At 34.3% G+C, this 18,007-nt stretch overlaps 1 protein-coding gene across 1 annotated transcript; it reads left to right on the top strand.

Moving 5' to 3' along the window:
* The first annotated feature begins 748 nt into the window (after nt 1-748).
* On the top strand, nt 749-16,470 carry LOC106073779 (AP-1 complex subunit beta-1-like). Its single transcript, XM_056006103.1, has 22 exons — nt 749-886; nt 1,938-1,993; nt 2,778-2,883; nt 3,221-3,356; nt 3,569-3,814; nt 4,453-4,577; nt 4,928-4,996; nt 5,379-5,445; nt 6,057-6,211; nt 6,831-6,971; nt 7,676-7,841; nt 8,010-8,098; nt 8,346-8,448; nt 8,871-8,969; nt 9,878-10,131; nt 10,811-11,030; nt 11,874-11,969; nt 12,281-12,426; nt 13,092-13,221; nt 13,321-13,492; nt 13,880-14,034; nt 16,024-16,470. The coding sequence occupies exons 2-22, from the start codon at nt 1,957-1,959 to the stop codon at nt 16,096-16,098; spliced, it is 2,787 nt and encodes a 928-aa protein (XP_055862078.1). The 5' UTR covers nt 749-886; nt 1,938-1,956; the 3' UTR covers nt 16,099-16,470.
* The last annotated feature ends 1,537 nt before the right edge of the window (nt 16,471-18,007 follow it).

The following is an 18,007-nucleotide window of genomic DNA, read 5'->3' as shown; positions in this document are numbered from 1 at the left end:
TTGATGCACGGTCGCCACTCATACAGATATATGGTCTTACTTGGGTAACCGTAAAAATTTAAGCATCTTTTCACGCAACTGACAAGGAGAGAATGATTTCTTGAAGTAGTTCTATAGATATCTTATAACAGTATCTAAAATTGGTTTAACTTGGATAAAGCTATTAGAAACAGTACTAGTGCAAGGGTGTATAAATCTATAATAGCTTCATTAATAGGCCATTTCTTAAAAAAAAAAAAAACTTTTAATTTTCTTCTGCGCATAAATTTCTGCACATAAATCTTCATTTTGTCAAATTAATTGCACTGAAATTACAAAATTGAGGCCTCATTTTAAAAAGACTCTAAATTTATATTAATTAATATCAGACTATTTCTCCGTGACTCACTTCTGTCATAATTCCTAATTAAAATTATTGTCTGTAATAAACTTTTAGGTCCAGCGATTAAAAAAATTATATTTGACTCACTAAAAAAATACAGGCCATTTAGATCTAGATCTTCTCAAATTGCCTGTTAGGGCTAATAAAATATTTGATTTATAGTAATTTTTATGTATCTATCTTTTGAGTTATCTTTTTGAATTATTCTTTGTTTAAGAATGTATAAAATTATCTAGTTTGTTGAACCTAGATCTAGCTTTTCAATTACCTATTTATTAAAGAGTTTGTATCTTTTTTTAATATATATTTTTTTGTTCGACACCTATACACACTTGCATTTAGATCTATAGAATATATAGGTCTGTTGTTTATAATTTGAGAGTGTCACTGATGTCACTTCCTGTCGGTGACAAATTATTGTTATAATATTGACAGCTAGACTAGATCTAAAACTTTTTTTTTAGATCTAGATCTGGATTCTATATCTTTATTTATAGTATCAAGGTAAATAATAGTTTGTAAATCTAATACTAAAGTAGAAGTTGGCAGTTCGAATATTGGAAGGTCTAATAAAAAATTGAGTCAGAAATTTCAGTGACGTGAGGGGGCGTGTCCTAGGCCTAGCCTAGAGTCGTAGAGAGTAGTAGAGACGAATTACGGATAGATTAAATAGATTCAATAGTGAATAGAGTGCCAGAGAATAAATAATGATTATAATGCCAATAATGGAAACAACTTGAATAGTCACAATAGCATTCAGACAGTTCAATATTTATTACTCTATTTAAAAGAGAAGATAATAAAATCATAATTTGTTTAACTCCTGTCCTAACTAAACTTTACTAAACTGTGTAAATCAAGTAAATGAATGGCAATCTAAATATTAAAGAACTAAAATACTTGGACTTTGTGTTGTCTTTGTAATAATTAAAGATAAAGTAATTGTTTTATTTTCAATTTTGTTTTAGTATTTTACATGTTTGAATTGTTTGTTTGGGATGTTCCTTCAGTCTTTTCAGATTCTGAAAATTAATAATTAGATCTAGATGTCCTAAGATGTTCTACATTCTAGCCCAAACCACCCTTCTGAAGGCCTTTGCGAAGTAGGACAATGTGGGATGGCAGGGTTTGAACTTGGGACCTTCAAGACCACCAAAGGACAGCTTATCATGTATACCACAACACAACAGGCAGACATTAACAACTGCCTTTTTTTCATCAGAATAATCAGATTAGAATTTTTATTAATAGCAATATTATTTTGAATAAAGGAAGACACAACTGATTATATGTAGAGTTTAGTCATGGTCTTTCTGAAATAATTAAATTTATCAAGTTTGATATTATTATTGTTATGACTCTGGTGGTGACGCAGATAGGAGTAGTGGTGTGTGTGTAGTCAGCTGACACAAATTAGATAAATTTAACATTTATAATAAATAGATGTAATAAGTAAAGTGATCATTCTAATATTAGAATTTGAAGAAAATGTATTCCTTATTTTCATACCATTATTTTAATATTTCACGTTTTAATAAACTATGATGCTTTTCAGAAATTAAAAAAAGTTCAAAATGACGGACTCAAAGTATTTCACAACCACCAAAAAGGGTAAGTTACTTTAAATGACGGCATTTTAGTTGGTAACATACTGCTCTGTAGAATAGATTGTTGCTACACAGACAATTAATTTATGATTTTTTAAAACAAAAATTTAGAAAATGAATTACCATAGCTTTGTTGGCCATGATTTTAATTGTAATTTTAAAAAATTGCATTTATGAAATAGATAAGATGCTTTCAATTTTTGTTTTTCAACAAAAGTATATTTGTGTATGAAAATTGCATAAATGTACAGTATGGACCTCTAAATGATTGAGTTGTAGGGATCCCAGACAATATTATTTTGACAGCTGCATTACTTCCTCTTATAGCTTTCAGAAATTTACTGCTACACATTTATGTAAACACGTTAATGTGTGTAATGTACAGAAGATAACCTTTATTTTTTTTTAGAAAACATACTTCCCCTTTCAGACCTTGCGATCTATAGGGCAGATGATGTAAAGGTTATCTGTTTCTGTGGTCAATTGGTAATGAGGTTGTTATATGGTCAATATAACGACCAACCGCCATTACTTTTCCCCAACTATTGTCAGTTACCCATTAATGCTGGGTGGACTCAGAGGTGCCCAAAGATCCTGAAATTAAAAATCCTAGTCTTCAACGGGATTCAAACCAAGGACCCCCAGTTTGGAAGCTAAGTGCTTTATCACTCAGCCACCCTAGATCCCTAGCGTTTTTTAAAATAGTATTTACTTGTGCATTTTGTTTATTCTGAACTTTTCATTATTAAGCAACTAAAAACCAAGTTATGTGCATGTTTGTATTTTAGGTGAGATATTTGAGTTGAAAGCTGAGCTCAACAGTGATAAGAAAGAGAAAAAGAAAGAAGCTGTTAAAAAAGTCATCGCCAGCATGACAGTCGGTAAAGATGTCAGGTACTGTAATTATTTATTGTAATGTATTCTTGAATACTTCTTTCTTTCTTTTTTTTTTTTATTGAATATAAAAAACTATAATTGAACAATTGGGTCTAGTTTCCCCTGTATTTGGAAAAATAGAGATATGAGAGATATACTTATTACATTACAATATTAATGCCCTTTTTAATTTTTTTTAAGGAGTTAAATTTAATTTTTGAAATTGGTCTGATTACTTCAGGATTTTTTATTATTCTTGTAATGTAGCATTCCATTTTAATATTTAAAATATTTATAATTTTCATTTGTTAGAATTTTTAGTTTTAATGTCACGTTAGCTTTTTCTTTGTTTCAGTGCATTGTTTGCAGATGTTGTCAACTGTATGCAGACTGATAATCTGGAATTGAAGAAACTTGTGTATCTATATTTGATGAACTATGCTAAGACCCAGCCAGACGTGGCCATCATATCTGTCAACACTTTTGTCAGGGTCAGTGACCATTTTCTTTTATCAGAGTTTTGAGTAAAATATCGTAGCAATAGTTATTTCAATGGTATGATTTAATTGTAATGATTTTGTTAGATGAAAACTGTATTCTTCATGTGTAAAGATTCCTCCAAAGCTTTCCATTAATTCAAGTAGATTTATCCCAAAATGATTTGTTATTGAAAACATAATGTGGCTATCAATTAATACAACAGGATTGTGAAGATCCCAACCCTCTAATCAGGGCTCTGGCAGTCCGAACCATGGGGTGCATCCGTGTAGACAAGATCACTGAGTACTTGTGTGAGCCACTGCGCAAGTGTTTGAAGGACGAGGATCCTTATGTCAGAAAAACTGCAGCTGTCTGTGTCGCCAAACTGCATGACATTAATGCACAGCTGGTAGAAGATCAGGGATTTCTAGATGCTCTCAAAGATTTGCTTTCAGATTCCAATCCCATGGTAAATTGATAGTTTCTTTCATTAACATGTTACAGTTTACTTTTTAAACAGTTTTTGTTTTTCATTTTTTATCCCAGAACTTATTTCAAGGTTCTTTATACATTATTAAAGACCCTTTTACCTGTATAAATATTTCACCTTCACCTATCCCTTAGTCTGTTAAACTGTTGGGGGACCACACAAGAAGATCTGTTGTTGACCATCTTTCTCCATTCTCCATTCATCCCTGTCTTTTGCCTTGGGTAGAATTTCTTTCAGTGATAGGTCTGTCCATTCTTGTATATTATTTTCCCATTGTGTTCTCTGTCTGCCTCTTCTTCTTTTTCCTGGTACTGTTCCCTGAAGGAAGGTCTTAGCAAATCCTGAGGACCTTGTGATGTGGCCATATAAATGCTTAAGCAATATTTTTACTTGGACTCAATAAGCTTTATTTAATTCTTTTTGAAACTATTCTCTCAATCTAAAGACTAGATGTATTTAATTGTTACTGTCATACCATTGATTCAAATGTATTTAGATGTCTGCTAAAAGAAATGAATGAAACTTAATTTTCACCCAGTGGACTTAGGGCTCATGTGGGTGGTGTCTAATAATATGAAAAGTAATTTCTTTACGCCCTCACTTGATCTTCTTTTCAGGTGGTGGCTAATGCTGTGGCAGCTATTTCTGAGATTTTGGAAACGTCTTCCAATGCTCAGCCAAGTCTTGAGATGAATTCTGGGACAATCAACAAACTGTTGACTGCTCTGAATGAATGCACAGAGTATGTTTTCCTTGTTATTTCATTCAGCTTAGAGAACTCTGTCTAATTTTGCACAGATTAATTAACAATAGAATTGTTTACGTACAAATAATCCATTCATTCATTTACAAATTAAATTCACATAAAATTGTCATTCAGTTTCAAATACATCATTGCAGCTTCCATGTACTTGGATCTAATCATGGTAGTGTTCTGGGTAGTTTGAACCTTGGCAGTTATTATTAAACTTTTGTTGACTAGTTTGTTTTCCCATGTAAAAAATAAACACCATAGATTACATCCAATTATTTCTTATTCAGCTAAATGGCTACCATATTTATGTCCATTTTTGTTTGTTTACAATTCCACAGATGGGGCCAAGTCTTTATTTTGGATTCAATTTCCAACTACATTCCTAAAGATGAAAAAGAAGCTCAAAGGTAGGCTTTTTAAAATGAAATTTGATGTTTTACAAATATTTCTCTGACTTCTTCTAATGTTCCACTGACTTCTTCTAATGTTCCACTGACTTCTTCTAATGTTCCACTGACTTCTTCTAATGTTCCACTGACTTCTTCTAATGTTCCACTGACTTCTTCTAATGTTCCACTGACTTCTTCTAATGTTCCACTGACTTCTTCTAATGTTCCACTGACTTCTTCTAATGTTCCACTGACTTCTTCTAATGTTCCACTGATTTCTTCAAATATTTGTTGACTTTTTTAAATGTTCCACTGACTGTTTTTTTTATTTTCATTTGCCCACTAGCTTTTGTAGATTTGGTCAGAAAATAATCTTTTTTTATTATTTCATTTTCCCAAGTATCTGTGAGAGAGTGACACCAAGGTTGGCCCATGCTAATGCTGCTGTTGTACTGTCAGCTGTTAAAGTGAGTATATTATTAAAGGGATAGTCTTAACATAAATCTAGTTCTGTCAGTCAGTATATGTTCTATTTATTGTAGTCAGTAATTTGAAACTGAAAGTCAAAGTGTACATAGCTTTGGTTCTAAAATTCAAAGATGCAAGTTACACCATTTAGTTTTTTTATAAACACATTTAACTCTTTCTCTCCTAATCGACGATACCATTGTTGATTTGACCTCATTAAATTAAATTAATGTTTAATTTTTTAAAACTTGACTTTGAATTATATGAAAAGAGCATGCATTTCTCTTTAATTCTATACCAAATACAACATTTTCTGATAACAAACAACAAAGCTATTGAAGCCCAATCATAACAGGAGTAGTGAAGTAGTAATGAGCAAAATGAAGAATTCCTTCAAAACGTGGGAAAATAATTACGGAGAGAAAGAGTTAATCCATCAATTCTACTGGCAGTTATTAAGTAGGATAGAAATAAAACTAAATCTATCTTTCTAACAGCGTTTCAATTTTAAATTGTTAATGCTGTGTAACACAGTGACTTCATGATGCACCATTAAGTAATGCTTATTTGAGTTTGACCGTTAGTGATCTTGTTTCTATGTGCTGGACAGGTGATCATGAAGTACATGGAGGTGCTGGACATCCACAGTGACTATGTCACCATGCTGGTCAAGAAGTTGTCCCCACCGCTGGTCACTCTTCTCTCGGCTGAACCTGAGATTCAGTATGTTGCTCTAAGAAACATCAACCTGATTGTTCAGAAGAGGTAAACTGTTCACCTGATTTCTTTATGTTGATTTCCTTTGATCTAGTCATTTGCTCGATAGCCAAGTCGATCAGTTATTCTAGGATTCGCTTAGCTTTTTTTTTTGTACTCCTTAATATAGAAAAAATATTATTATTGTCCAATGTAAATTTAATGTCCATAAAAATATTAAATTTATCTTATCATTTTATATATGTTTCATCAAAAACCATTACTGGAGCTTTCCGCAGTTTTAGTCCAAACTATAAAAAATATATAATTTGCTCTGAAATATTCCACTGTCGTTCTAAAAATTAAAGTTCCCCTTTCAGACCTTGCAATCTAAAGAGCGAATGATGTAAAAGTCATCTGTTTCTGTGGCCCACAGTTTATGACGGTATCATGTGGGCAGCACAACAACCAACTGCCTTTACTTTTTCTCAACTAATGTCAGGTACCCATTAGAGCTGGGTAGACTCAGAGGTGCCTTAAAGATCCTGAAATAAAAAATCACAGGATTTGAACCCAGGACCCCTCCATTAGGAATCCAAGCATTTTATCACTCAGCCACTGTGCCTTATTAGGACACATTTTTTTAATGTTTCAAAACAAAAGTTTGCCTTCCATGTTTGTTCTTCAGGTCCGACATCTTGAAGACTGAGATGAAAGTGTTCTTTGTGAAATACAATGACCCAATCTACGTGAAGCTTGAGAAACTGGACATCATGATTCGTCTGACCAACCAAGGCAACATTGCTCAAGTTCTGGCTGAGCTAAAAGAGTAGGTTCATTATGGATTCTCGACAGTTTCGGGAAGGAAAAGAATTGGAAAGGGAGGGTTCAGGATTTATTTGCGCATGGCAGAATGTGTTAAAATAACATTTTATTATAATAAGGATTGAGTTGAAAAGCCTGTGTTGAAGGTTAAAGCAGAAATGGGCCTAGAAATTAAAATTTAATGTAGGTCAGAAAGTAGAAATTAAAATTTAGTGTAGGTCAGAAAGTAGAAATTAAAATTTAGTGTAGGTCAGAAAGTAGAAATTAAAATTTAGTGTAGGTCAGAAAGTAGAAATTAAAATTTAGTGTAGGTCAGAAAGTAGAAATTAAAATTTAGTGTAGGTCAGAAAGTAGAAATTAAAATTTAGTGTAGGTCAGAAAGTAGAAATTAAAATTTAGTGTAGGTCAGAAAGTAGAAATTAAAATTTAGTGTAGGTCAGAAAGTAGAAATTAAAATTTAGTGTAGGTCAGAAAGTAGAAATTAAAATTTAGTGTAGGTCAGAAAGTAGAAATTAAAATTTAGTGTAGGTCAGAAAGTAGAAATTAAAATTTAGTGTAGGTCGGAAAGTAGAAATTAAAATTTAGTGTAGGTCAGAAAGTAGAAATTAAAATTTAGTGTAGGTCAGAAAGTAGAAATTAAAATTTAATGTAGGTTGGAAAGTGTTGCTTTCTCCATTTTATTTTTACTTTTCCACATTTTTTAAATAGGTATGCTACTGAAGTTGACGTCGACTTTGTCCGTAAATCTGTGCGTGCCATTGGTAGATGTGCCATCAAGGTGGAACAGGCAGCAGAGCGGTGTGTCAGCACACTTTTGGATTTGATCCAAACCAAAGTGAACTATGTAGTCCAGGAAGCTATTGTAGTCATCAAGGTATGCAACTCAGTGATAGTTGGATAGTCACTCCCTTCTTTGTTTTCACTACTGATGAAATGTACCGTTTCTTCTTATGTTTGTGTGTGTGGGCATTCTTATCTCCCTTGTGCTTGTTTAAAACTTCTGATATAAGCTGTTTACTTGACTTTTTCTTTGACCCCTCAGGATATCTTCAGAAAATATCCAAACAAATATGAAAGTATCATTGCCACATTGTGTGAAAATCTGGACACTTTAGACGAGCCAGAAGCCAGGTAGTTACACTTTAAACTATTTCAACTTGATCTGTCTTCTGAAGTCTTGACGTATGTCTTGTGAAGTCTTTAAACTATTCAACTTTATGTATGTCTTCTAAGCAGCTGTTTTTTTGTTTTGTTTTGTTTTTTTGTTGTTTTAATTGCTTTATGTAGCACATCTTTCATGCTTATAGCATGCTCATCACTGCTGACACTAGTTTCTTATCTTAAATCAACAACTCATGCTGTGTATCTAAATCCATAGAGCCTCAATGATATGGATCATTGGTGAATATGCAGAAAGAATTGACAATGCTGATGAATTGCTGGAGAGCTTTTTGGAAGGTTTTCAAGATGAGAACACACAGGTAGCTAGTGTTAATTATTATCAAACAAAAAACACACACAACAAAACACATTTTTAATCTTCTAATAATACTTTTATGGAGTGCTAATAATACTATCATGGAGCTCACATAATAATGCTATCATGGAGTGCTAATGATGATATTTTCATAGTTTATCCTTTCAGATTTTGCGATCTATGGGGCAAATGATGTTAAGATCATTTGTTTCATGAAGTGCTAATTATAATACTATCATGGAGTGCTAATTATAATACTATCATGGAGCTGTAATAATAATACTATCATGGAGCTCTAATAATAATATCATTGAGTGCTAATGATAATACTATCATGGAGTGCTAATAATAATACTATCATGGAGTGCTAATATAATACTATCATGGAGTGTTAATTATAGTACTATCATTGATTTCTCTCTTCAGGTTCAGCTTCAGCTGCTGACTGCTATTGTCAAGTTGTTTTTAAAGAGGCCAACAGATACACAGGAACTTGTCCAACAAGTACTCTCCCTGGCTACACAGGTAGTTCCTTTGAACTTGTTTCATAAGACCTAGCTGTTATCATAGTTTATTTGTTGCTTACAAAACGTAGACTGAAGTATGCTGTAGACCCAATTCTAATATGTTCTGTTGTTATATAATGTCAAGAAGACTTCAATTTTCATGTAAGTCAACACAGCTACTTGATCACTTATGACGCCAAAAATTTAATATAACATTTCCCTTTTAAAATTGTACAATGACATTTGTACATTTTCCCTTCAGTATTACCTGTCTGGCTCAAGCAACTCTTGGTTCTAGACTACTGTAACAGATTAAAATAAAACTTTCCTATTTCTACAAGTTATGTACCCTGGCAGTTCTTTTATTCAATAAGCATATCTTGAGACTCAAAGACTCGTTGGCTACGAGGTGGCCACACTTTGCCATCAGTGTATCTATAACAATGAGATGCCCTTGTACCTTAGCGAACTGATCACTCCATATGTCTCTCAGAGAGCCCTGCGCTCAATGAACTCAACGCTTTTAGTGGTGCCACGTTTCTCTCTCAAAAGCTACGGTCTGTGGGCTTTTTCAGTGCACGGACCAAAGGTTTGAAACTCACTCCCCATTGATCTCATACAGACATGCTACACTACTTTAAAAAAAAACATTAAGACCTACCTGTTTAAAACTTTTTTAGATTAGTTTGTCAATTGAGCTCTCGTGTTTGTGTATGTAATGTTATCACAGTGCCTTGAGCCTACATTTTGTTTGTAAACAGCCCTTTATAGATAAAATTATTATTATTATTATTTTTGTTCTAGACTTTGAGACTAGTATGTCCTAGATCCTATAATTCTACTTGGTATTCTCACTAGTTGTTAAAGTAAAAGAATTTAATCATGTCAAGAACAAAATGAACTAATTCTTTTCATCTACACTTTCAGGACAGCGACAACCCAGATCTCCGTGACCGTGGCTACATTTATTGGCGTCTGCTGTCCACTGACCCGGCTGCGGCCAAAGAAGTAGTTCTGGCTGACAAGCCTCTTATATCGGAGGAGACAGACTTGATAGAGCCGACACTGCTAGATGAACTGATCTGCCACATTGCAAGCTTGGCTTCAGTTTACCACAAACCGCCGAATGCGTTTGTTGAAGGGCGTGGTGTCACAAGACGTTCTCTGCCTAGAAATCAATCGTATGTTAAATTTGTTCTTTGTAGACTGTTTCTTTTTCATACATATTTTTTTAAAAGTGAAGCAGTTTTTTGTTTCCAACTTGATTTGATGCTTAGTAAGTATTCATAAACCTAAACAGTTTTATAGTGTTTAAAACAAAAGAGAAGATAATAATTAAAGGAAAGTTGCTTGTGTTGACCAGAACATCTTTGCACTAATAATAATCACTATCCTAATTTTGTCATGACATTAAAGAGGTTATCTACTTAGATTTGTTTAAAGACATATTTTGTATTTGCAAGAATTAATGAATTATTGTATTTATTATTATTTATTGCCATGAAAATGTAAGCCAATTTTAAGCCTGTCTCACTCATAAACAAGGTGGTTAATAATCAGGAATATCATCCACTCTCTGTATTCCTCTTGTTACATAAGGCCTCAGAAATCCATTCTCCACGGTCTCTTGCTAGTTTTTTAATTGTTTCCCAGCTCTTTCCTGCCCTCTCGGCTTCATCTGGTACACTGCGTCACTATGTTCTTTTTGGTCTTTCTCTGCATGTTGTGCCCTGACGGGTCAAATCTATGTCCAGTCTAGTTCTGTTGTAGGCGTATTTCCTTAGGGTGTGACAAATAATGAATTTCTGAAAATGAAACAAGGATATGTGACCGTCTCGTTATTTTCGTTGTGTTTTTCAGTGATGCTGCAGTCGGGGAGACTTCAAGTGAACCCCACCCTGCTCCTGTGCAACAGCCAACAGTCATTCCAGGGGTGGACTCTCTGATTGGAGACTTACTTGATATGGACCTTGGTGGCCCCACACCCTACCAGCAGCAACAGATGTTGAGCCAGTTACCCATCTCTGCCCCTACCCCATCTGGAGCTGTGGACTTGTTAGGGGAAGGTCTTGATAATTTGGTATGATTTTTTTATTTCTTTAAATACACCCAGCACTGTAAATTTATGAACACATTTCAAAGCAGTAGCTTATTCGGAATAAAATAAAAATCTGGTTTTAGCTCCTTAAGTATGTGCATATTTTATGTAATTAAAAAAAATCTCTGAAACAAATTTTCCTAAATATTTGGAGATATCCCAAATTTTGAAAAAGCTCACCTATTTACCTCCCTCTCCATTAGATTGAGTATTGTGGACCATCTATAAAACTAACACATGGATTTATTAGCAGAGTAGCATAAACTACTTAAAGTAAAGTTCAGACCTTGCGCTCTATGGGGCAGATGATGTTTAGGTCATCTAAGGCCAACAATTAATGGGCAAGGTGTCATGTGGCCAGCACAATGACCAAGTGCATTTACTTTCCTCAACTATAGACAGGTACCCATTAGAGTTTGCTGGATTCAAGAAACCCTAAAAATCCTGAAATTCAAATCCCAATCTTCACTGTGATTTCAACCCAGAACCCCAGGTTTGGAAGCTGAGCATAAACCACTTAGCTACCTAATAAGGACACTTGAGTTTGAATCCTGTCATAAACCAGGAATTTTGAATTGGGATTCGACTTAAGCTGCGTTGTTGTGTATGCAAAAGGGCAGCATGGAAACTTCCCAGATAGCCCTTTTCCCCAAGTTTACAAAAGAAATTGGATACATGAAATGGAAACAATAGGAATGGTATTTGAACTACACAATATTAAAAAAAAAAAGATAGAAATTAAATTGGTTGAAATTTCAGTGATTGTATTTATGAACTTAATTATATATTTTTAACTAACTTTGAATTTTTGTGTGTGTTGAATAGCTTGGAGGCGGCGGAGGAGGTATGGATGCTCTTGGGGGTTTGAATGATATATTTGGTATAGCAACACAGTCCTCGTTTTATGTCCCACCACAAGAGGTGAGTCTTTGTTTCATTTGTATTTAGTTAGTGTCTTGGCTTTGTCTATATATTGATTCTGTACCATTGACCTCAGTCTAACATAGGCTTCGCTACATAACATAATGAGTCTTTGTTCTAGTACTTTCAATGCATCAATAGTTTATTGTGAGTCTTTGTTCTTATTAGTTTCAATCTGTCATAGACTTATATACATACTTTTTTGTTCCATTAGTTTCAATGCAATAAAGGTTTTAAAAAATCTTTAAAATGATTCTTTGTTCTGTTTGTTTTTACATGGTCCATTAACTCTAAATCATTCTATTTGTCAGGTTTGGTTGACAGCAGTGAAAGGTAAAGGCATGGAAGTCACAGGAACATTTGCCAGAAGAAACAAACAGATCTACATGGAACTTACCTTTACAAACAAAGCCATGCAGCCCATGATGGGTTTCGCCATACAGTTTAATAAAAATAGGTCAGTTCTAGCTTAAGAGACACAATGACAATAGTGAAAATTTTTTTTTTCTGTGTGAAACCATTTTTGAATCAAAGTTGGCTTTGTCCCTTGAGGCTCTGATTAGGGTGAAAAAAATATTACAGTATGACTTTGTCCTTTGAGGCTCTGATTAGGGTGACAAAAATATTTCAATATGACTTTGTCCTTTGAGGCTCTGATTGGGGTGACGTAAATGTTTCAGCATGAGCTTCATTTGTTTGTTATAATATTTTAGCTGTTACCACTATTTTATAAATTTTCAAACTGGTTGGTGAAATAAACTTAAAGACCAAAATACAATAAACAGCTGCATTTATGGAACGGCTTAGTATTCCATCTTGCTCACCAGAATCATGCCAAGTTTATCTCTTAAACTGGATTAGATTAAAACATTTAGACATAATTCATTGACCAGTATTATCAGGGCTCAGTGGAAGAAGCATGCAGTCTGGGTCACCATGGGAAAGACTGGTTAGAAATATCTCATGATACCCTGGTGGCAAAGGAGTTTATAAAACTTTGGTTTTGCGTACTATCACAATGAATGTTGGGAAATAAAAAACTAAGACTGCTTTATTGATTCTAATTACAATGATAAATGCTATGATTATTATTGTCATGAATTTTGTTTTGTTTTCTTCTAGTTTTGGTCTCCAGCCGGCCACACCCCTACAGCTGCAGTCTCCCCTCCCTCCCAACCAAAGTGCAAGTACCTCCCTGGCACTCAACACACAAGGACAGATTCAAAAGATGGAGCCACTCACAAACTTACAGGTAACTTATAAGATATCAGGTTTCTTCACATTAATTGCAGTGTATACTATTTCAGTTTGAATCCAGTGTAAACATGGTTGTTTTTTTGATCTCCACCAGGTGGCAGTCAAAAACAATATTAGCGTGTTCTACTTCAGCTGTCAGATTCCCTTGCACATCCTGTTCACAGAGGAAGGTGAAATGGACAAGAAAGATTTCTTGTCCTCGTGGAAGGAGATTCCATCCCAGAATGAAGTCCAGTCTACCATCACCAATGTGCAACACAATGCAGGTAACAAAAACTCACCACCATCATTTTAACACATTTGTATGTGATGGGATTTGTTGTTGTGTACATCTTTGTATTTGATGTGATTTGTTTTTTTACCTCATTGTATTTGATGGGATGTTTTTGTCTTTATACATCTTTGTATGTGATGTATTTTTCATTTTTGTGTGTGATTTGTTTTCGTACATCTTTGTGTGTGATGTATTTTTCTTCTTAATAATGGAATGGAATGATGTATTGTTTTTAAGTGATTTGATTGAATGCGTAATTATGTAATGGAATGATGTATTCTTTTTTTAAGTGATTTAATTGAACGTGTTATTACGTAATGGAATGATGAAATGCGTGATGTTGCTATGCTACACTAATGGCTACCTTTATGTTGTCCAGATACCGTGTCCCAGAAATTGAGGAACAACAACATTTTCACCATTGCCAAGCGTAACGTCGAGGGCCAGGATATGCTGTATCAATCTCTCTCCTTGACCAATGGCATCAGAGTGCTTGCTGAGCTGAAGATACAACCTGGCATGTCTAATTTTACTGTAAGTATTTGATTTCCTACTCTTGGTAGCTTCTCATTTCTTGTCATCAAAGTAATGACCATGCTAAACAAACTGGACAGTATTAATGTCCTCCCCCCGCCAAGAGCAATCTACAATCTTCCAACAAAAGAACAGGACACACACCTCTGTTAAATTACCATCTTAACAAAAGAAGTCCCACATACCTACCCCTTTGTAGACACTGCACCCACCCTTATGAAACCATAAACTAGTCTCTTTGAATGCTCCTTCCTAATCCACCTTAGCCCAACATAACCAACACTCTATACTGCAGTGCTGAACAACTGAAGAAAACAGCACACTATTTTTCCTTGGCGCAGTCTGCAAAAGAGCTTACAGCTCAGGAGCAAAAAGCTGGCTAGAAGATGAAGTTATCAATACATATTGGATTGTTGTTTTAATACTTTGTTGGTGTAATACTAGTGAAGTTATCAATACATATTGGATTGTTGGTGTAATATTAGTACACTCTGCTTTGTCCCTACACAATGAGCATATGAATGATGTGTTTACTTTACTACACAGAAATAATCATAGAATTGGGACCTAGGTTTTGTGAAACGCTGCAAGCCATCCAGCCTGTGCTAGGTGTTTTTATAGTGGATTGCGCAGACTAAACCACTCTTTAAGTCAATTGTCAATCATAGTGGCTCAGTAGTCTGAGACGGGTGCTGACAGCAGATTACTGTAGATTTTATTTTGGTGTTTTCATCTCTTATTCTGTCTGCCTGCCAAAGCTTTGGTGTCTGCTCTGAGACGGGTGCTGACAGCAGATTACTGTAGGTTTTATTTTGGTATTTTCATCTCTTATTCTGTCTGCCTGCCAAAGCTTTGGAGTCTGCTCTGAGACGGGTGCTGACAGCAGATTACTGTAGATTTTATTTTGGTGTTTTCATCTCTTGTTCTGTCTGCCTGCAAAGCTTTGGAGTCTGCTCTGCCACTCAGCAGTGAATATAATTCGTATAACAGTTTTATCGATTTTCCAATCAACAAATGAAATAAATAGCATTGAATCATCAACTAACCTGGCACTCCTTATAACTGCTGGGAATGTGTTGTACTTTTTAAAGTAGAAAAAAAAAACATTCCTTTATGAACCACTATCAGAGTTATGACAAACAAGTTGATGCTGTTGCCTTACTATGGCTTCAGAGTGCTACATATCTCACGAAGGTTTCTGTCACACATCTTTTTTTTTTTTTTTTTATTATAGCTTTTATATAGCGCTACTTTCATGCTTATAGCATGCTCAGAGCGCTTTGGTCCAATCTCATTTGTGGACTGGTGGGGGGGAGGGGTATCTAGGAGTTGGTTTTTCGTGCTGCCTTTAGGCGCTCAGTAAACGCAACTCTGCCCGAGTCGGGTGTCGAACCTCGAGCCCCCTTCTAGGTAGCCAAGACAAGCCAAGTTCAAGCGCACTTAGGCTCTCGACCACGCTTCCCACCATCTGAGGTCCAAATAAAAGCCTTTGTCAAAAACAGGCTCAGAAGGAGAAAAGAATGAAATAAACCTGTGGGGGACAATGGCTTTGTCTGCATCAGATCTGGCAAAATGATGCAGGTCACAACTGGGTTTGCGTAGTCATGTGAAATACTGCACTCGTCCTTAATGCCTTATGTCTACAACAAACTGTCATTTCAAAATCAAACTTGTGAATGTGACCAAGATGCATTAAAATTTCCATTCACATCTTTCATTGAATATTGTATAGCTGTTAGTTAACACTGAACATTCGGATTGTACAGACAACACACAAAAATAAATAGTTCATTGATTACATTTCTGGCCAGAAAACTTTTCAGTTTCTCCAGCACTGTAACTTTGTTTATAACTTGGGACTTGATATTAGTGGCATGTCCTCTTCAGCATTTGTTTATAAATAACTTTTTTGAGCTGACCAAATGTTAATACAATCTGGACTTAACAAACAATATTGAAAATGTGTTGTTTTTTTTGTTTGTTCTTCAGCTGTCCCTCAAGTCTAGAGTACTGGACATTTACCCCTTCATCCAACAAGCTTTTGACTCTATTCTTCACAACTAGAGCCTAGAACTAGAAAGGAGAGCTGTGGTCATGGTCATTTCTCTCAGCTGACCAGATATATTACTGGACAGTATAGATTTTAATGTGAAGTGTTAACTAACCCTACACAAGATTTGTACTAAATATGTTGAGATTACTTTAAACTGAAGATTTTTTTGTATTACCTGAATTTATTTCAACATGAAAAACCCAGTTTTTTTTTTTATTGACTTGAGAATGAAATACAAACCCTAAAATTGTGTTTTTTTAGCATCTAAGGTTCTTGTTCACTTAATTTTGTGCACAACACAGTAAGACTTTGTTCTTCATTGTATAGTATTTGTGGTTCTTAGAACATATTCCAGTGTATAGAAATAAATGTATTGAATTTCACTTTCTTTTTATTGTTTCTTTATTGACCAGAACAATGTCTAGCCACTTTGACAGTAAGATCATGTTAAGGTATGCGAGTCCAATGATATCAGAAGTTGAAGTTAATTAGAGAAGGAGAAAAGATGCAGAATGTTTTTTTCATAAGTATAATTGTATAGCAATAAGTACATCCTATCAACTGCATGATGTTTATCCAGCACTGAATGCCTCAAAGAAATAGCTGAGTTCTACATCAAGTCTTCATTTCAGATTCCATTTTCAACTACATTTTGAAAAATGAGGCAAAAACCTCAATGGGAAAATGAAAAAAAAAAAAAAATCGGAAAAGCTTTTGATGTAATACCAAAACTTAAGCAAGACTAAAAAATGCTGAATTAAACCAGGGCAACCAAAATGTTAAGTTGGCAATGAGTAGTTTGTGTAGCCAATACAGAACAAAATCAATCGTAGAACAATATCCACCCACTAATTCACTGTTGTTGTTTTTTTTTTTTCATTTCTGCTCAACAAGGGAAAGTTCAGTTTCATGTCAAAGTCAAGATTTATACATCATGCCTTAACCCTACATACATCACATTTAATAGCCATTAATAATGCTCAAAGAATGTGCTTCATGCCCACCCATTTCAAAAATAAAGGATTCAAAAGTAAATATTAAAATATACACATTGTAATCTAAAAATGAAACTATTTGGACTCCAGGCTTTTATATGAGACGGAGCAAGATTAGAACTAGTGGTTAAATAGGCTTCCCTAATTTAGCACAACTATACTGGTATGGTGGACAAATGACAGAACTCTCCAGATTGGGAGACCAAAACTTGAAGAGCTAAGATAAATGCCAAGAAAGTACTACAGCAATTTGTTAAAACTTTTACTATGAGAACGTAGAGAAAATGTGTTAAATGATTACGTGTGTATTTCTAGCCTAAGACAAGGGAATATGATAAATGATGATCAAATTACGTAGTTTTATGTTACTTTAAATTTATATGTTCCAATTTGTATAATAAAAAGATAATTAGCAACGGACTAGGATAAATGATGATCAAATTACATAGTTTTATGTTACTTTAAATTTATGTTCCAATTTGTATAATAAAAAAATAATTAGCAATTTTTTTAATTTTTGGGGTATGATTCTGTAGCAGTGTACAAGATTAAAATGTTGAAAGGAAACAAAAGTCTGAGCTAAAAGAAAATAGAACAACCAAAGTTCTAGTTTATAGCTTTAGAAAATGAACTTTGAACATTGACAGTGTTGATTTTTGTAATGATTGTTAAAATTTGCTTTCAAATTCCACAATCAAGGAATCCTAAATAAGTCTTGTATTTTTCAATCAGTTCACTAGAATAAGTTTCAGCAAAGGAAAATGATAAAACCTGTTTTCACTTGCTGGCCTTGAGAAATGGGAAAGCTTTGTCCTAAATGATTTAACAAACACATAAATCTATATTCCATATCCAAACAACCCACTGCAATAATGCCAATGGCAAGCATGAATTCCGTTTTCCACTCTTCATTAGCAGCATTAAT

This window comes from Biomphalaria glabrata, chromosome 12 (assembly GCF_947242115.1).
Source record: "Biomphalaria glabrata chromosome 12, xgBioGlab47.1, whole genome shotgun sequence".
Classification (NCBI taxonomy): Eukaryota; Metazoa; Mollusca; class Gastropoda; family Planorbidae; genus Biomphalaria; species Biomphalaria glabrata.
Note: the sequence above shows the minus strand (reverse complement) of the source record. Positions and strands in the feature narration are given on the sequence as shown.

Bases quoted from the DNA above. Each gene is read 5' to 3' on its own strand.
- LOC106073779 (XM_056006103.1), top strand. From the start codon at position 1,957: ATGACGGACTCAAAGTATTTCACAACCACCAAAAAGG. The intron at 3,815-4,452 runs GTAAATTGATAG...TCTTCTTTTCAG, and splicing joins TTTCAGATTCCAATCCCATG to GTGGTGGCTAATGCTGTGGC. The intron at 11,970-12,280 runs GTGAGTCTTTGT...TCTATTTGTCAG, and splicing joins TTTATGTCCCACCACAAGAG to GTTTGGTTGACAGCAGTGAA.